General features: G+C 41.4%; 1 protein-coding gene across 1 annotated transcript in view; it reads right to left on the bottom strand.

Moving 5' to 3' along the window:
* Positions 1 to 21,124, bottom strand: part of SV2C (synaptic vesicle glycoprotein 2C) — a 161,382-nt gene that overhangs the window by 28,375 nt on the left and 111,883 nt on the right. Inside the window, exons 4-7 of the mRNA XM_007079832.3 lie at positions 6,004 to 6,137; positions 5,445 to 5,534; positions 2,819 to 2,929; positions 2,280 to 2,368 (exon numbers count right to left, since the gene is read on the bottom strand). Coding sequence (XP_007079894.1) covers positions 2,280 to 2,368; positions 2,819 to 2,929; positions 5,445 to 5,534; positions 6,004 to 6,137 — 424 coding nt within the window. The remainder of the gene's footprint in view (positions 1 to 2,279; positions 2,369 to 2,818; positions 2,930 to 5,444; positions 5,535 to 6,003; positions 6,138 to 21,124) is intronic.

Genomic DNA, 21,124 nt, shown 5'->3' with positions numbered 1-21,124 from the left:
ACTAACACTATACTGTGTGTTAACCAACTGGAATTTGAAATAAAAACTTAAAAAAATAAAACAAAACAAGACATGTGGCTAGATCGAATGAGATGTGCTATACGTGCAAAATACCAAATTTGGAGACTTATGAAAAAAAGAACTTAAAATTAAGTCATTAATCATTTTTATATTGATTGCACATTGAAATTACACTATTTGGGGCATAATGAATTAAATAAAGTATTACAATTAATTTCACCTGTTTCCTTTTATTTTCTTTAGTGTGGCTGCTAGAAAATTTAAAACGACACATGTGATTTGCATTTCATTGCTGTTGGACAGTGCTGCTCTAAGATGGTGGTTCCCAAAGAAGGGTCTGAGGACCAGGAGCAGGCATCAGCATCGCCTGAAAACTTGTTGCAAACGCAAACTCTCAGGGGTCATGCAGACTGACTGCATCAGAAACTCTGGACAGGGAGCCCTCTAGGTGATTCTTCTGATGCACACTTACCTAAGCCTGAGTGACCCCATCTCTAATTTGCGAATGATGACAGTACTCGCCTGGTGGTTACTCAGGTTAAATGGGATGCCAAGGACCTAGCACATAGTGAGTGCTCAAAAGACTAGTTTTTATCATCATCGCTGTCATTAGGATTTCTCAAACATCTCTGCCTTGGGATTCCAGAGATTCCAAGCCCTTCTCTTCTTAGACCATGAATTAATTACTTAGTAAATCTAATGATTTAGAGCGGTGGCCACTAAATCAGAAATGACTCATGGATGCACCATCTATCACAATGCTTTTTACTCATATACACGGGACAAAAATCTTTAAAAATGGCAACAGTGACGGAAGCACACTACCCTGAAACATACATCATCAGTGACGTGGAGGAATTTCAGCCAATATTTTATTTATTCAGTAAACATTTACTGAACATCCACTAAATGCTAGGCACTATTTGACATTTCAGGGGTATTATAGGGGAACCATAAAGTTTAAAATGTGGTCAGTCATAAGTAACAAAATATAAACAAACCCGATATTACCATGTAAATCTCCACATTAAGAGTAGAACTTTCGACAGGCTTATTTTTGTACCTAGCCAAGTGTTTACCACATAGTAGGAACAAAATACCTGTTACTTTTCAGCCTTCTCTGCCTTCATAGATTAATGTGCCTTTTAGAACTTGAGTGGGAGTAACTTTACATATTCTGAACCAACCCTCCTAACTTGGAAATAAGGAAATAAAACTTGGGAGTGTCTTCAGGTCACAGAGCAGGATGAGATATTAGGTCTCCTGATCCACACTTCCCTCCTCTCTCCCTTTACCACACACCATGGCACTGCAAAAGATTGGTTATTTTGCAGTTTACTGTTTTAAGTCAGGGATGTTTAGAGATAGAACCTGGGGCATACATGTCGGGCTCCCCTAGGCACTAAGAGCCTATTGACCTAAAAGTGTAGGGCATTCTCTAACTGCCTCTTTTAAACAATAAACTAGGCAAAATAGAGTTGGACACAAATATTCTGAAACTATTAGCAAACAAAATTCTGGAATTTTCTTCCTACCTCCTCTTTTCTTAGAACACATATATGGTGGTTTTACTCATTTAGCAACTATTTATTGAGTGCTTACTATGTACCAGGGGGATATGGCAGTGAACAAAACAGCTTAAAAATCCCTGTTCTCCCAGAGCTTCCAGAGAGAGGGAGATGAGCTTTATTCTGTGCAGAATGAAGATACTTTTTGTATATTAGAAATGGAAGGTGCTTGGGGTGGGAGGGATAATAAGGCTGAGAAGGGGGTAGGAGGTACTGAGGGGCTGCAATTAAGATAAGTGCTTAGGGAAGGTGACCCTGAGAAGGTGACCTCTGAGCAAAGTCCCAAAAGAGGCGAGAAAATGAGCTGGACGGTATGTGGGGGCAGTGCCAAGGCAGTTCCCTAAGATGAGAGCAGTTCTGGCATGTTCGAGGAAAAGCAAAGAGACCAGTGCAGCTGGTGCCAAGCAAATGAGGAGAGAAGGGTGGAGAAGCCATGGGGAGCAAATCACCCATGGTCTCGTCGGGCTTTTCAAGCACTACTGGTTTTGCCACCCAGCTTTAGGACAAATAAAGGTAAGTCGTTTATAAAAACTATAATTGTCAGCAAATCTAAACTGGAAAAAAAAAAAAACAAAACTTTCCTAGCACATTAACAGCATCAAACAGTATAAGAAAGGAAAGCAGTGTGACTGGGAGTTATAGGGTGGAAATGTACAGATTTCACTCACGAAGAATTTAAATATTACTTACCCAAAGGACAGGGTGAACCAAACAATTGTAAGCTTTATTGTATTATCCCTGACTGGGTAGTTGAAACATCTCATGAAAGTCAACCAAATCTGTGAAATACGCAAGAGTTAGTTTTCTTTCACAGTTAGCCAGCCAACCCACTCCCCAACCCCCTCCACCAGTTACAAAAACACTGAGTTTTCTTTCAACCAGATTCATTCCAACTTAAAATGTAAAACCTGAAGGCTGTAGGGAACCAAATACTGCAAGTTTCACCTTTTAGCTTCCTGCAGGCCAGTGGGCAAAGTAACCCAAGACCTCAGGGCACCCCATCCCAGCCAAGACTCCTTGCCTAGCACTTTTCCTTCCCAAAGATGGAATGTCTTGGCTAGCCTGCTTATCCCATGGGGATCCTTTTACCTGGCGCTAGTGCGGGAATTAGGTGACCTGGGCAGAAGTGGGCACAGCCCTACTCATGGAACTAGTGCAATCAATCCTGCTTCTGACCAACCTCAAATGCAACAGGTTGGGCAGCAAGTCAGGGCACACTTTTTACTTACTCCGTAGAGTTCTGTCCGGATCCGAACAAAACACCTCCGGTACCATGTTCCTGTGTCACTCTCAATTTCAATCAGTTCATCTATTTGTTTTGGGGTTTTGATTCTGTTTACCTGTAAAGAGTGACACAGGGTAAGTGATGAGTTCTCTTCTCTGAAGGCTTATAATTTGTTTTGAAAGAAGCAAAACCCAACTCCCACAGAAAGTATATAATCACTCCATTCATATATGAGACTATTGGCACAAGTATACAGATCCCAACACCACCTAAAAGAAGCGAATGAAAGGGAGTACCATAGAGTAAAGGGGAAGAACAAGTAGCAATGGAATAATATGAAACCAAAATACCCTTCTTTGAATCTTAACCACAAAGGCACACATTAGCAGATAAAACATTCAGAGAGATTAGCTTCTGGATTAAGAATTATTTTGCTTGGAAGAGTCCAGGCCAGATGGCTTTCCAGGGGAATTCTACCAAACATTTAAGGAAGAGTTAACACCTATTCTCTTGAAGCTGTTCCAAAAAATAGAAATGGAAGGAAAACTCCTAAGCTCTTTCTATGAAGCCAGCATTACCTTGATTCCAAAACCAGACAGAGACCCCATGAAAAAGGAGAACTATAGACCAATTTCCCTGATGAACATGGATGCAAAAATCCTCAACAAGATATTAGCCAACCGGATCCAACAGTACATTAAAAAGTTATTCACCACGACCAAGTGGGATTTATACCTGGGATGCAGGGCTGGTTCAATATTCACAAAATAATTAATGTGATTCATCACATCAATAAAAGAAAGGACAAGAACCATATAATCCTCTCAATAGATGCAGAGAAAGCATTGGACAAAATACAGCATCCTGTCTTGATAAAAACCCTCATGAAAGTAGGGATAGAAGGAACATACCTCGAGATCATAAAAGCCATATATGAATGACTCAATGCTAATACCATACTCAATGGGGAAAAACAGAGAGCTTTCCCCCTAAGGTCAGGAATGAGACAGGGATGTCCACTCTCGTCACTGTTATTCAATATAGTATTGGAAGTCTTAGCCTCTGCAATCAGACAACATAAAGAAATAAAAGGCATTCAAATCAGCCAGGAGGAGGTCAAACTTTCACTCTTCACAGATGACATGATACTCTATATGGAAAACCCAAAAGATTCCACTAAAAAACTGCTAGAATTGATTCATGAATTCAGCAAAGTTGCAGGATATAAAATCAACGCACAGAAATCGGTTGCATTCCTATACACCAACAATGAAGCAACAGAAAGAGAAATCAAGGAATCGATCCCATTTACAATTGCACCAAAAACCGTAACTCAGGAATAAATCTAACCAAAGAGTTGAAAAATCTATACACTGAAAACTATAGAAAGCTTATGAAAGAAGTTGAAAAAAGACACCAAAAAAATGGAAAAAGATTCCATGCCCCTGGATAGGAAGAACAAATATTGTTAAAATGTCAATACTGCCCACAGCAATCTACATATTCAATGCAATCCCTATCAAAATAACACCATCATTCTTCACAGAGCTAGAACAAATAATCCTAAAATTTGTCTGAAACCAGAAAAGACACTGAATAGCCAAAGCGATCTTGAAAAAGAAAACCAAAGCAGGAGGCATCACAATCCCGGACTTCAAGCTCTACTACAAAGCAGTAATCATCAAGACAGTATGGTACTGGCACAAGAACAGACACTCAGATCAATGGAACAGAATAGAGAACCCATAAATGGACCCACAAACGTATGACCAACTAATCTCTGACAAAGCAGGAAAGAATATCCAATGGAATAAAGACAGTCTCTTCAGCAAGTGGTACTGGGAAAACTGGACAGCGACATGCAGAAGAATGAATCTGGACCACTTCCTTATACCATACACAAAAATAAACTCAAAATTGGTGAAAGACCTATATGTAAGACAGGAAGCCATCAAAAGACCTATTGTTGACATCATTTATAAGACACTGAAGATCTTATTTACGTTCACCTCATGTCTTATGATATGTCTGCCTAAACCTCTTTCAGATAAAACATTATTAGTCAAATTGTATATGACTGCATATGTAAAAAGATTTAAAAACCATAGTTCCTTCAAAAAATTCTATGCATCCAATTTTCAGTAATTAAAAAAATTTTTTTTAGTTTATTTTTGAGAGAGAGAGAGAGAGAGAGAGAGAGAGAGAGACACAGTGTGAGCAGGGGAGGGGTGGAGAGAGAGGAAGGCACAGAATCTGAAGCAGGTTGCAGGCTCCAAGCTGTCAGTACACAGCCCGATGCGGCCTCGAACCCACAAACCGTGAGATCATGACCTGAGCCGAAGCTGGCACTTAACCAACTGACCCACCCAGGTGCCCCTAATTTTTAATAATTTAGACCAGCATTCCCCATTGAGAATAAATTTTGTAACTAGACGATGGAAGAGCATTCCATGCAGAGTGAACAGTACTCACAAGGGCAGTAAGCGCAACACGTCTCAGTGAAACAGAAATATGAGGAATTCAAAGATAAGCGTAGCTGGTGCAGAGAGAGAAAAATCCACAATCTGGCCTTTTCAGGAAAGGTTTCCTGGCCCCTGGCGTAGAGGATTCTCTGAGAAGCAAGTACTCACCGAGAATACTTTCTCAGGCTGACCCCGCGCTCTCATGTTTGTATCATGAATTAACTTCAGAATCATCCAAGCTTCATCATGTTTTCCAACCTAAGAAATGCAAATAGACAGTGAGGTGCGAAAAGATGAAACACTTATGCTCCCTGATTTTCCCATAACCATCTTGTGTTGTCAGATCAAATTGGGTGTAACTGTGCAAATGGGATATCCCACTGGATATCCTTAAGGACATTAGCAGTTCAGTGGATGGGTGGACCTGTAACTATAAATAGCATCTTTGGCTGCTAAAATTTCATGTATAAAAAAATAAGACATCTTCTCTTCACTAAGTGAAAAGTTACTTGCTTCGGGAGGAACATTAGTGCTTTCTGGCCACGAGAAAGCTTTTTCACACACTGATCCTTTAAAAGCATATCCCCATGAAGCCAACCCCTCCATGGTTCCATAGCAGCAAGGGAAAACGTACCTCCTAAAGAGGTAGACACACTTTCCTAGAATTCGCAAGGAACTCTTTCCAACATATGTAGCTTCCTTGAATATTTGTAGTTATAGGTGTTACCTCTAACAAGAACCGTGGGCTTTCAGGCATGAATGTGAGGGCCACCACTGAGGAGACACAGGGGAGCGCACAGACTATCACGAACACACGCCAACTATGAAACTGGTAGGCTGATCCCATGCTGAAGCTCCATCCTGGAAAAGGAAGAAGAGAAGAGTGAAGGCCAGTGACCCTCAGACTGCCTTCTGGGAAAGCGAGGACCCCGCCATCATCGTGCGTGTCCACACTGCAAATTTATTAATCAAGTCTTAATAGAGAAGAACGACCCAACGTGGGGATTAGCCACAGTGACCAGCTCAAGTACACAACCACTGATAGGAGTGGTGAAAGAAAAACCAAAGGGGTCAGGGCTTAAGTATGGGGATGCATGTGTGCTTCTGTACAACCAAATTCCAAAGGCCATGATGAATTTGGAATGCTTTTTTCCAACAGACCACTGTGATGGGCATTTTGGTTTGCTCCTCCAGTCGCTGACTGCCCACTCCTCTCCACCCTGCTGTGTGCCAGGAAACAGACCACTATGAAGGGAGTCAACTGGCTCCCTTGCCCATTGGCTTCCACTGGGTTTGGATAAAGGAAGCAGGGACAGGAGACCAGAGAGTGGGGACAGGACACTTATTTCCCTTGCTTCCCTTCTGCCTTTCCCTGGCTGGGTAGAGGTTTGGCATTGGTTATGCTTGCCCTCTGGGCCCTTCTTCTATGGTCATAGCTCTTGTCAACTTCGGGCAGTCCCTCCCTCTTCTTGCCCTTTGATGCCCAGGGGGGTACAAGATGTCCTCCTGCTACAAGCTCCTGGGTACTTTATTATTCCCTACCAGTTTCTTTTAACTGTTTCCACATGACTCTTTAGTGATCCCTTGAAAGGGTGTCTTTGGTTTGCTGCCCAGCACCCAGACCAGTACAATTATTAAGAAACGGCAGTTGTGGTATCTTTCCATATGCACGTGTCCTAAAATAGATCAAGAGAATTTTAAATTTCTAAATAGTATTTTTACTATAATATATATAATAAAAACAAGAATTATGGGATACAAACAGAAAACTCTTTAAGAACTAAAAGAAAGCCAATATTTGGATGAGTATAGAATGGTTAAAAGCTACATTCAAACATAATTCTAAAGGAGAAATAATGAAGGATAAAAAAATCTAATTGAAAACAGAGAGGAAATGTATACAGGCATGGGTGAATTATATTAGGCAAAATTTTAGTTTTTGGCATTGCTTGGCATTTATAAGTCCTGTGAACAAAAGCCAGGCCATCCCTAAGAGAGCAGTGTAATTATTCATTATTTACACAAGAGCCAAGTGAGATTCTGAGGGTGACAACTTCCTCAAGGCCACAAAGCTGAAGTTACATATCAGAATCTTCTCCACCAGGATTTGAGGCCACACTCAATTTCATGTCTATGCACACTCACTCATAAACAGAATTTGTTGACAAATGACATAAACATCAGTGACATGCTGTATCAATCTTAGATTAATAAATATTACCTGGGAATTTAATACATGAGGATTATATGAACTGGTAAATTAACCACATCATAAACTTCAGGAGAGGATGTCTACTCTCAGTGTTCTATGTAGCAGAAATTCAAAAGCCTCAAATATCCAAAAACACAGAAGAAATTTTATGATGGAACAGAGAAAACATACCATGTTCACTTCACATTTGATCTGAGAGCTTCTCATAAAGAATGTTTTTTTAAAAAAGATCTAGATCCTATTATTTTACACACTGGATGAAAAAGAAAAGCTTTACATGGCTGAATGAAGCAAAAGCAATGTTTTAAATGTCAGGTTACAGCACAGAACTACGTCACACTAGTGGATAGACCAGGAAACATCTTGTGATAGAATAATGCTCCCTCTCTATGTCCTCATCCCCATGCTTAGACCTGCGACTATGTTCCCCTATTGGCAAAGTTGCCTTGCAGGTGAGATTCCATTAAGGATATTGAGGTACAATGATTAAGTCATAGAGCTGGGCTCCTGCTTACATAAACAGAAGAGACTTTTTGTAAGAGAAAGAGAGAGACAGAGATGTGATGACAAAAGTCAGAGGTGAGCTTGAGGAGAGACCTGAAGATACTACAGTTCTGGCTTTGAAGATGTAGAAGGGGCCACACACCAAGGAACGTAGGTGGCTTGCAGAGGCTGGAAAAAGCAAGGCCATGTATTTTCCCCTCGAGCCTCCAAGAAGCCCTGCCAACTCATCTAGACTTCCAACTTCCAGAATTTGAGAATAATAAATTTGTGCTGGTTAAAACCAGTAAGTTTGTGGTGATTTCTTTTCTTTTTTTTAAACGTTTATTTATTTTTGAGACAGAGAGAGACAGAGCATGAATGGGGGAGGGGCAGAGAGAGAGGGAGACACAGAATCGGAAGCAGGCTCCAGGCTCTGAGCCATCAGCCCAGAGCCCGACGCGGGGCTCGAACTCACGGACCACGAGATGGTGACCTGAGCCGAAGTCGGACGCTCAACCGATTGAGCCACCCAGGCACCCCAGTTTGTGGTGATTTCTTACAGCAGCATGAAGAGAGCAATATGCTTCTCTTTGCAGTTACAGCTTTAGGGCTTACTTGATTGACAGCGATTACATTAAAGAATTTCAGCTCTTCTCTATGAAACCTCAGGTCCCTTGCTTTGGCTCGGACTTCTCTAGACGCTTCTCTGGTGATTTCACTCTCCTTCTTGACAGCTGGTCCTGGTATCGCCCTTCACTTCCCCTGCTCCTGAACATCACAGCAATAGGGAAGAGACTGATCGCAGTGTGATTCCAGTTGAGCACTTTTCAGCCTACAGAGGAAACTGGACTACACATAGAATCTAAACCCAGAGAAGAGCTAGCTGGTACAGAGTTCAGCTTTCCTCAGTTGAAAATGCAGTTTTTTCAGGTAGATTCTTCTCTCCAGCAGCCGAAGCTTAGCCTATTTGTTGTGTTTCATGTCATTCTCTACTTCATTAGCCATGAGGTTGGTCTTCTGACCCCGTGATTGGGGTGTGCGTGCATACATACATTGTGGTCTTGCTTTACATAAAGGGTGTGTGGTCCACTCATTTCTCTCTCCTTTTTTTTTTTTGCAATATGATTTTCCCTAGGCTCCAAAACTCTTTTGTAACCTTTTTAGGTCCCTCTTCAAATCTCTAGTCATCTACTCCACTCCTTGCACTTGACCCTACCTCCTGTTTTTTTTTTTTTTTTTTGAGAAAACAAACACAGAGAGAACCACATACATCTCATCTTCTCGCTGCTGAATACCCCTACCCACCCGCTCCTGTCCACACCCTCTTCCTTCCCTTAGGATCTTGGGCAGTTCGTCTGTGGAAACCAATCCAAGGTCAACCTGTCCACGTGGCTCTGGAGCCCAACCTTCTCTCTCTCTCAAGGACAGAACTCCTGTAGTTATCTATCCCTCCTCTTCAGCCCTCCTCATGGTGTTCTCTTGCCTTACTCAGTGGGTCATTTCCTCAGCACACCCATCTCCACCATCTAAGAAAAAACCCTGTCTTGACCCCCACAAGCCTCTCCAGTTGCACAGCTACTCCTCTATCCCCATCACAGCCAATTGTTCTCAAAAGAATGGTCTATAGCAACTCTATCCACTTTCTCATCCAATATTCTCACCTCAAATAGGCTTCTGCCCCCAAATTCAACAGAAATTGTGCCAGTCAAGGTCATCTGTCTTGCCAAATTTAATGGTCACTTCTCCATCCTCTTCTTACTCCAACTCTCTCAATCATTCCATATAGTTGACCTTTCTCTTTTCTTGGAAGAAGTTATTCTCCTTATCTTCCTCATCACTACATGTATTAGTTTCCTTCCCACCTCAATGACTTACCTTTAGTTTTCTTTTTTTTTTTTTTTTTTTTAACGTTTTTTTTTTTTTTAATTTATTTTTGGGACAGAGAGAGACAGAGCATGAACGGGGGAGGGGCAGAGAGAGAGGGAGACACAGAATCGGAAACAGGCTGCAGGCTCCGAGCCATCAGCCCAGAGCCCGATGCGGGGCTCGAACTCACGGACCGCGAGATCGTGACCTGGCTGAAGTCGGACGCTTAACCGACTGCGCCACCCAGGCGCCCCAGGTACCTTTAGTTTTCATAATGGCTCTTTCTCTGACTAGCTCCCCAAAGTTGGTATATACCAAATATTGACTGCCAGTCCTGTTTTCTGGCTACAGGTTCTTTCTTGGAAGACTCATGGATTTCCATGACTTTAAGCACCATCTATATGCCATTGTCTCTGAAACACAGACTGTTTTCTTTCTAGAGCTCCAGAAACCCATCTCCATCTGCCTATTTACATTTTTACAGAGGTGTCTAATAAGCATCTCAAAGTTACTGTGTCCAAAATGGAACTTTTGATTTCCTGCTCTGCTATCAAAGAAAAGTCTTGTTTTTCCTTCAGTATTTCTCTTTCAGCAAATGATACACTGCCAGCCACCCAGATATTTGTGCCAAAAACCAGGACCACATCCTTGACTCTTCTTTTCCCCTCACCACACTCAAGGTCCAATCTCTCAGCAAACTCTATCTCTCCAATAGACCTCCAAGCCACCCATGTCTCCACCTCTCCCTGGTACCACAGAGCCCCTGTCTGGCAACACTGTACCCCTGACTTTCAGCAGGAGCCTCACTCTCCTTTCCTTGCCTCTCCTGGTGTGTCACAGGCCACTCTCCCGACATCAGCCAGACTTATCCTGTTGAAATGTCAACAAGAGCATTTCATTCTGCTTCCTGAAAGCCTCCAATGGCTCCCAAGACCTTTGGACTGAACCCAAATGCCTTGCCATGGCCTCTGGAGCCAACAGAAACAGATCCCTACCTACTTACCTGAGCTCACCTTCTGCTGGTCTCCTTGCCCTCTTGGTCCAGATCCACCTTCCTGCTGCCAGTTCTTTGAACATACAAAGCTTAATTCCATCTTAGGGGCTTTGCCTTATTTCCTTGGAAGCCCAGCCATACATTTGAAAATAATGTTTGTTATGTTTTAGCTGGCCTTTCTATGAGTTTTGAAAGTGAGAGGGTCTTTCAGGCAGTCTCATCACCAGTGTAGTTCCCTTGGGGTCTTTGCTTGATATTTTCCCTGCCAGAACTGCTCTGCCTGGATATTTGCATACATTCATGCTTCCTTCACACCTTTCAGGTCAGTTTAAGGTTATCTATCTCTTCAGAGAGGCCAATCACTGAATCCCACTCTCCATCACCAAGGCCTGTTTTATCGTTTCCACAGCACAAAGCTGTCAACCGCATTGATTCGTTGACATGTTTACTATTTGTCTCTCTCCCCGTCATCAGAGTAGGAACTTGGCTTTTGTTCCTCACCAATATATTCTCAGTGCCTACAGCAAGTCCTGGTCCATAGAATAATGTTTTTAAACATCTGCTAAATGAAAGCACACACACACACTCTCTCACAGTGTTCCTGTGTGTATACGAACACATGAAAAACCACGGCAGGCTAGTAAGACTTATTTTCTATTGTCATTTTAAAAAATGTACTTATTTACTTATAGAGAGAGAGAGCACGGGAGCCAGGGAGGGGCAGAGAGAAGGGGAGAGAGAGAATCCCAAGCAGGCTCTGCACTGTCAACACAGAGCCCAATGTCGGGCTCCAACTCATCAACGTTGAGATCATGACCTGAGCTGAAATCAAGATTCAGATGCTTAACCGACTGAGCCACCCAGGAGGCCCTCTTTTGGCATTTTTTTTAAATGGACCCTAAATAGCAAAACAACATTGATTTACTTTTTCAGATTAAATTAGTAATTTATATAGTATAAAATTGATTGCTTTTTCCATTATACAGTTCAAGTTTGATCAACGTACAGTCACATGACCACCATCATAATCAAGATGCAGAGCAGTTCCATCCCCCTAAAACATTCCTCCCTGCTGCCCTTTTACAGTCACCCCTTCCTCCCTCCCTAACCACTGATAACCACTGGCTTTTATAGTTGTCTTTAGTTTGGCTTTTTCCAGAAGGTCATATGAGTGGAATCATACTGTACACAGCTTTTTGAATCTGGCCTAATACACTTAGAATAATGCCCTCATGCAGACTGTCGCACATATCAATACTTTGTCCCTTTTCATGGCTGACTACAATTCCCTTGTGTATGGGATGGATCCCAGCTTGTGTATCCACTCTCCAGCTGAAGGACTGCTGGACTGTTTCCAATTTCAGGTGATTATAAATGAAACAGCTGCAAACATTTCAGACAGGTTTTTTTGCATCCCTAAGACTTCCTTTTTTCTTGTGTAAATACCCAGGGGCGAGTTAGTCGAGTCATAGGATAAATTTATATTTAGTTTTATAAGAAACTGCGGAACTGTTTTCCACAATGGCTGTACCACTTTACATATCCCTCAGTAGTGTGTGAGAGCTCCAGCCGCTTCTCATCCTTCCTGCCACTTTTTTTTTTTGTCAGTTTAGGCATTTTTATTGGCCATTCTAATAGGTGTATAGTGGTATTTCACCACAGTTTTAATTTGCATTTCCTTACTGCCTAGTGATAACCTTAACTTACTTTGTTTATTCATTCATACTTTCTCTGAGCGCCTGTAAACGCTAGCCACAATGCTCCACGGTGTGGAGGCTAATAAGACTTATTTTCTGCCCTCAAGGAGTTCCAGTCTAGTTGAAGAGGCAGATATTAGTTAACAGACACAAGAAACAGTACCACCCATGCTAGAAAAGGTTATGAAGAAAGCGTGGTTGGAGTACAGAAGAAGCAGAGGTATCTACCCAAAGGAGTATTTTCTTCAGAGCCTCAGCTACATTTCTTTTCTGGTTTGGGTCCTGAACAAAGAGCTAATTCTTCAATTTCTAACATCTGAGTTAGAGATACAATTCAAGTCAATACTTAAGAAGTGGGGGCGCCTGGGTGGTTCAATCAGTTGGCCATCAGACTTCAGTTCAGGTCATGATCTCACAGTCAGGGAGTTGAGCCCCGCGTAGGGCTCTGTGCTGACAGCTCAGAGCCTGGAGCCTGCTTCGGATCCTGTGTCTCCCTCTCTCTCTGCCCCTCCCCAGCTCATGCTCTCTCTCTCTCTCTGTCTCTCAAAAATGAATAAACGTTAAAAAAATAAAATAAAAAAGATACTTAAGAAGTGGATGACAACTGCCAAGACAGGTTGTGCCATGCTTGGTCAATAACTCTTTTCTTCCTTATTTCAACCATCTGACCTGGAGAGAAGGAGGACAGCTCTCAAGTGAGAGGAGGGAATCCTAGGAAGGGAGTCCACTGCTACTCCCCTTTTATGACATGCCCCTGCAGGAGGCAGGGTCAAAGACTGAGGGATGATATTCTGTGGCTTGAATGAAAGATAGATACAGTGAAGGTTTTCAGGAATGGCTGTGCAGATGCTTTGTTAAACTAAAACACCATTACCTGGACCAAAAGCGAGTAAAAGAATGAAGTGGTGAGACACTGACCACCCTAACTATTTAGCCATGAATTCTTGGGACTCCTCTCCAGCTCTATTTCAAGATGGCTTAAATTTGAGTTTGAAAATGATATAAAACCTAAACCACAAACATCAGGAAGTGGGGAGACATCCACAGGAGTGAAGGACTGGAAAAATAAACCAAGCCACATGCAACTAGGAAAGTGGGTTGTTGCTTTAGGACACTCATCTGCACTTACAAAATGGATTCTCTTAAATGAGCCTTCTCTGTTGGCACCCACACCTTTCTTGTCTTAAAAAAAAAAAAGATGCTTGTGTGGGAGGTAGTTCTAATTATCCTTTGGACTTTGTTTAAAAAAAAAATACTCATTAAAATGTCAGAGTGAGGGATTTATCTACATATAATGTAAATTCCATGCAAGGAAGGACCTCAATTAGGGTATTACAGAAAGCAGTTACTGCATAGCGCTAATCAGTGTGACGCTAATAAGAGCATTATGTGTCCTGCATAATAATCAAGGCCATTTACAAGCCTCAAGCCAATGTGCTTTAGGACTGCAGAAACCAGCTGCCTCCCCAGTGGTGTGACTGTCTGAAATCTTTCAGGGTGCCAAGGCAGAGGTATGTGATGCATGCAGAAGAAGAATGCTGGCTTTCATGTTCCTTTTTGGCCTTGGTCTCTGATGCACTGGGGGATGAACACCTACTTTACTGATCACTATTTGGTTGCCAGTTATGTGATATTATTAGGACACAGCCTTTGGTAGGAAGGCAGATTTTAGGTGTAAGACACAGATTCAGCGTTCGAAAACATAAACAATCCATGTTAATAACAAATAAATATTCTATGTGAGATGAGTTTTTAATAGCCAAGAAGTAAACCACCTATATTTATTTGTCACTGGTCTTCATTCACAAGGTATACAGACAACTAAAATTCTCTTTAGAAAAGCAGCTGAGGGGCGCCTGGGTGGCTCAGTCGATTAGGCGGCCGACCTCGGCTCAGGTCACGATCTCGCGGTCTGTGAGTTGGAGCCCCGCGTCGGGCTCTGTGCTGACAGCTCAGAGCCTGGAGCCTGTTTCGGATTCTGTGTCTCCCTCTCTCTGACCCTCCCTGTTCATGCTCTGTCTCTGCCTGTTTCAAAAGTAAATAAAAACATTAAAAAAAAATTAAAAAAAAAAAAGAAAAGCAGCTGAAAATCCATTTTCTCAAGTGGCCAACAAACATAGGAAGGGAACAATGACCAGATGAATTTGTGATTTTAGTCTTACAGAAATAAAATCGTATCCCCTCAAAAGATCACTGGTTTACAATATAAATACTGTCTAATCAATATGAAACATTAACACTTGGCTAGAAACTCAGGTTGTCATGCATCTAAAGTCACCTGTGGCTTTACAGCCAGATGCAGCTGGACAGTCCCTGTTGCTCATAGCAGAGATTTTCACCTTCTCTTTATTTGTGAAGAAAAAGAAGAGGAGAAAGAAGCAGGGGGGAGGGGAAAAGTTAAATAAACCATGGTATAGCCATGCAAAAGCACACCATATAGCTACTTGCAAAGAACGAGGTGGATCTTTCTGAACTGATATGGAATATGTCCAAGTTACACTGTTCAGTAAAAAAAAAAAAAAAAAAAAAAAAAGTTCTTTTCCAAACAGTGTAAATAGTAATGATTTCAATTTTATATACACATAAAACATGTCATATGTAGAAAACAAGCTGGGGGGGGAGGGAAATAGACTAAACTATTTTATTTTTATTTCATTTTTAAAAATTTTATTTTAGGGAGAGAATGTGGGCAGAGGAGAAGGGCAGAAGGAGAAAGAGACTCTTAAGTGTGGAGCCCAACACAGGGCTCAATCCCACGACCCTGGGATCATGACCTGAGCCAAAATCAAGACTAAGATGCTCACTCAACTGAGCCACCCAGGCAGCCCTTTATTTTTATTTTATTGTATTTTTTAAATTTTTACTAAGCTATTTTAACCGGCAACTCAAGGTACGGAGTGGGTGCTAACAGGGGACTTTCACTTTTCGGCATTACTTGTTTAATTTGAGTATCATATTACTTTGTAATATTTTTTATTCAGAAAAGGAGAAAAAGCTTTTCAAAGAGTTGTAAGCCTTTGATTTTTCTCAAGTACAAGGTATGATGGGAAGAGAGAAAGGATAAGGAAAGTGGAATGAGAACTGTGACACTACTCAGCATCCATAGAACTTGTGGAACTAAACCAAGGTTGATTCTGATCGGGACGAATCAAAACATTGCCACTAAGGGGCGCCTGGGTGGCTCAGTCGGTTGGGCGTCCGACTTCAGCTCAGGTCACAATCTCGCGGTCCGCAAGTTCGAGCCCCGCGTCGGGCTCTGGGCTGATGGCTCAGAGCCTGGAGCCTGCTTCTGATTCTGTGTCTCCCTCTCTCTCTGCCCCTCCCCTGTTCATGCTCTGTCTCTGTCTCAAAAATAAATAAACGTTAAAAAAAAAAATAAAAAAAAAAACATTGCCACTACAGTGCTCATTTATGGATAGCAATGACAAAGTGCCAGCGACTACCTTGGTGTCTCCAGGTGGGAGAGAAAACGACACTCATAGACCTTTGATCTTTGAACCAGTAACTCTAATCATTTTCTGATTTTGGATTCTTGGGGCAGAGGCCAGCTGCATCTTGAGCTGCAATCAGCACTACTGCCAACACTGATACACAACGCAATCACACACACACACACAAATTGGCAGGGATCTGCCTGCAGCACATAACCACGCCTTTGAAAAGTGCGAGCCAATTCAGCTGGAATTATGCACTCCAGGGAGAGGGCCCAAGTCCAACTAACTGCAGGAGTCATCTTTCTCTAAGAGGAGGCCCAAGCAAAAGCTCATTTTCCCTATTAGTTTCTCTATTTCTGTCTCTGAGCTCTGGTCCTACCATTTGGAATGCACAGAGTGAGTGGTCAACAGCAGAAGGAAGTCATGTTACGCTTCTGGTTCCTGAGTGTGGCTTGTCACCCTAACCGTGCTTTCAAAGAAACAAACTTCCTGGTGGCTTTTTTGGAAGTTATTTATTTTGAGAAAGAGAGAGAGAGAAAGCAAGCAAGGGAGGGGCAAAGAGAGAGGGAGAGAGAGAGAATCCCAAGCAGGCTCCACACTAAGCGCAGAGCTCAATGCGGGCTCCATCTCACAAGAACCGTGAGATCATAACCTCGGCCAAAATCAAGAGTCAGACACTTGACCAACTGAGCCAGTCAGGTACCCCTACCTGGTGGCTTCTGAAAGTCAGAAGTTCATGGGCTCGTTTTCCAAGGTCACTTTTTTTTGTTATATCTTCTGTGAGTGCTTTAAATATGAAAAGAGAGAATGAGAGGACCTTTCCAGAAAGAATTCCTGCTGCATGTATGACTCATTTGAACATGGTGTTTCCCAAGCTCCACCGAAAGAAATGAGTCCAAGGGTTTGAAAAAAGCTGATAGCATAAACTCTGTGTGTGTGTGTGTGTGTGTGTGTGTGTGTCTGTGTGTGCATGTTTGTGGCTGTGTGTGTTTCTGATTTCAACAAAGGTCCTTGGGGATTTTCTTTTGTAGACAGTAATATAATATTAATATTATGATAATGTAGGCCAATTAAAATTTTATCAAAGATTTTTATGTAAATATTTACTACAGTAGCCTATAAAACTGGCAAATTTTGACCACATGCAAATGAAGCTTCTATCGTAAGTGCATATACAGGCAGCTCATTACTTTTTAAATATACATTGTTATATATTCGTATATATTATAGCATATCTTCTAAACACACATTGACATTTCTTCTCTATTTTACTCACATAAATATTTACTTAAAATTAACTGTATATGTGTGCAGGTTTATATTAATATATAAACTCGTACAGAAGCTGATGACCAGTCTTTGGAAACTGAAGAGCAAACAAAACCAAATACTGGCAAGTCTTACACTGGGTAGAAAGTTGAGCTAACAGACTCTAAAGTTCATTCTAGGGCTAAGCTTCTTTCTGATTCTAAAATCTTGTGCCTAGAACAAATGAAGCCATAAGAAATTCTTTCTGGAGTATAGATCCATGATAAGAAATGAAGCACTTTCAAACTTGACAAAAATAAAACTCAACAAACTTGTAAACTTAAACTGCAGTTAGTTTGGACACAAATGCCAAAGGCTGGGAGAGGACTCATGGCAAGATAATGATACTTATTTGATATATTCGTAACTCAGTCTGCTATTAAAGTAGCTGTCCTTAAAAATCCTTTTAAATTATTTTGTAATCGAAGTACAGTAAACACACAATGTTATATACATTAGTTTCAGGTGTGAAACAGTGATTTGACAAGTCTGTTCCTTATGCTGTGCTCATCATGAGTGTAGCTGCCATCTGTCACTTTACAAAGCTATTATGATATCATTGACTATATTCCCTATGCTGTGACTTTTATCCCCATGATGTAGTCACTCAATAACTGGAAGCCTATGTCTCTCTCTCCCCTTCGCCTGTTTGATCCATCCCTGTACCTCACCCCCTTTGGCAGCCATTAGTTTGTTCTCTGTATATATGGGTCTGTTTATGTTTTTTGGTTTTTAGATTACAGGTACAAGAAATCATATGGAATTTTATCTCTATGATTTATTTTACTTAGCATAACACCCTCTAGGTCCATCCATGTTGTCACAAATGGCACAATCTCATTCTTTTTTATGACTGAGTAATATTCCATTGTATATATACCACATCTTTATTCATTCATCTATTGATGGACACTTGGGTTGTTTCCATACCTTGGCTATTGTAAATAATGCTGCAATAAAAACAGGGGTGCATATATCTTTGTGAATTAATGTTTTCATTTTCTTTGGTGAAATAGCCTATAGTGGAATTATTGGATGTGAGATCTCTACTTTTAATTTTTTGAGGAACCTCCATATAGTTTTCCACAGTGGCTGTGCCAATTTTCACATGCACCAAGAGAGCACAAGCGTTCCTTCTCCTCCACATCCTTGTCAACACTTGTTTCTTGTCTTTTTTATTTTGGCCATTCTGACAGGTGTGAGATGATGTCTCATTATAGTTTTGATTTGCATTTCCCTGATGATTACTGATGTTGACCATCTTTTCATGTGTCTGTGGGCCATCTGTGTCTTTGGGAAAAATGTCTCTTCAGGTCCTTTGCCCATTTTTTTATTGGTTATTTTTTTGGTTTTGAGTTGTGTCAGTTCTCTATGTATTTTGGTTATTAATCCCTTATTAGATACATCATTTGCAAACATCTCCCAATCAGCATGTTGCCTTTTTGTTTTATTGACAATTTCCTTTGCTTGCAAAAGCTTTTTATTTTGGTATAGTCTCAGTTATTTGTTTTTGTTTCTGTTGCCTCAAGAGACACATCTACAAAAATGTTTCTATGCTCCATGTCAAAGAAATGACTGCCTATGTTTTCTTCTAAGAGTTTATGGTTTCAGGTTGCACAGTTCAATCTTTAATCCATTTTGAGTTTATTTTTGGGTATGGTCTAAGTAAAATACTTTTTTTTTTCCTAAACAGTGTTCCATACAACTTCAGGACCCCTATTCTATTCCAGATCAGGACTTCTTTTTGTTCTTTGCACATAGCCTCAGCAAGATCTAATTAATGATCAACAAAAGCTCTCTGCCCATTCCCTGAAGATTTTCAATGATATGGCACAAAAATACTAATGGAATCCATTCTTAGGTGAAAGATCTTTCCCCAGGGTAGGGATAAGGAGAAGGCCATAATATTTCCAGTGTTATGACAACAGAGGTCAGCCTGAGTGCTCTTTGTCGCTGATGCCAAAGGTCATACTCATACATCTTTGCTAACTGTTGACCTGTCTACCTGCTTCTTTTTTCTAGCCCCATTTCTTGCCTGTAGTCTCTGATCCAGAACAAATCATTTAACACTTGACAAGTTAAACAGCTGTTTAGCTCATGATTCAGGCCCAAAATGACCCTTAGATCTTTGTCATTTATGTCAAAGAAATTCCATGCTAATGGGCTGGGAAACACATGCAACCACATGACCTGGGAGCTCTGGTTTCCAGGCCTTCTGCCTCAAGGAAAGGGACATTGAACGCTCCTTCCAAGTCCTGTGGATGGCAATACAACTCTGGAGAGGTCCCTATTGGCCCCATCACCAGATATTGCTTACTTGTATCCAATTTAACTCCACTGAGAGAACAACTTTCACATCATCTCAGGTTCCTGAGACTCACTGACGCCAGATGTTTCTTCAAAGGCCCCAACCCAAGTGGAGGCACTCAACCTTCCTCACAGCTTTCCACACCACATATGTGAGAGTCAGCCTCTACTCTCCTCCTTCTCTATGTCCAGTTGACCACTGAGAAATGCAACCCTATTTTCTGTATATCTTCCAAGCCTCTCCCTGCCTCTCCATTCCTGCTTTCCTTGAGGCCCTTGTCCTCCATAACCTCATAGGGCTGATCTGCAGCTGGCATGGATCTTCATGGCTGCGCCCACTGCTGAAATACTGATGGACACACATCATGGGGGTTGCGTGGAGCCCTCGCACTGTGGACCTCTCATGGAAAAGCCACAGAGGGGTAGCACCAGCCTAGCAGCAGGCCTTGGAACCTGGCTCCAGGGCTTTGGTTTTCTCTCTTCTGACTGGTCACAGCCCTGTCGCTAAATAATTATAATACCTTCTCCCTTTAATAGGCTCCAGCTTCCAATCTGCCTAGTCTAGTCTATTTTCTGAGTACTTCAAGAGATGTTTCTATCCTATTACTCACCAACATAAAACCTTTCCAGTGGTTCTGTGTAGGCCCTTCAGGATAGAGTCCAGAGTTTTCAGTGTGACCACAGGCCCTCCAACACCTGGCTCCTGCCTCGGTCTGCATCCTCATTCCTCACGGACCGCTCCTTCTACCATTTATTACCTGCAGATACTTTGCAGCTTCACTATTCCTTACCCTTGTCAATTTGGAGAATTCCTAAACTTTAGTCTTCTATTAGCCAATTAGAGAGAAGTGTTCTCTATAAATTCTTCTGGACACATTAAAAGGTATTCACTTCCCCTCCCAGTGAGTTTTCTGGATATTCTGTAAATTCCCACAGGGCTTAGCACAGTGACGGGGAGCAAAGCCCCATGAGAGAGTGATTAATTTATCTCCAAGTCTGTTCCTTGAAGCCGGGGGCCACATCTTATTCATCTTTAGTATAAAATGGCAAAGAGTAGTCATCCAACAAATGTTTACTTAATTACCAATGAAGAACCCACTCTTGGATTCCTTTATAATCAGAGTTTGCCTCGTACATTCCAAAGCAACTTTCTGGAAATGTCTCTATTTCCTAATTTTTAACTATATGGAGGGTTTTTTTTTTTAATTTTTGTTTTGTTATTGATTTCTAACTTAATTTCCTTGTGGTAAGAGAATATGCTTCGTGTTTTTTTTTGTTTTTTTGTTTTTTTTTTTTTTTTTTGAGATATGCTGGAACTTGCTTTAGTGCACAGAGTGGTCTATTTTTGTTTTTGTTTTCCAGCTTTACTGAGGTATGAGTGACAAATAAAAACTGGATTATTATAGGTGTACAACGTGATGATTTGACATATGCATGCCTGGTGAAATGGTTACCACAAACAAGTTAAATCACACATAGCTCACCTCATCTTTTGGGGGCGGGTTGTGGAGGGAATACTTAAGATCGATTTCTTTGCAAATTTCAAC

The sequence above is a fragment of the Panthera tigris genome, chromosome A1, assembly GCF_018350195.1.
Source record: "Panthera tigris isolate Pti1 chromosome A1, P.tigris_Pti1_mat1.1, whole genome shotgun sequence".
Lineage (NCBI taxonomy): Eukaryota > Metazoa > Chordata > Mammalia > Carnivora > Felidae > Panthera > Panthera tigris.
The sequence above is the reverse complement of the archived record's forward strand: the minus strand, read 5'-3'. Positions and strand labels throughout refer to the sequence as shown.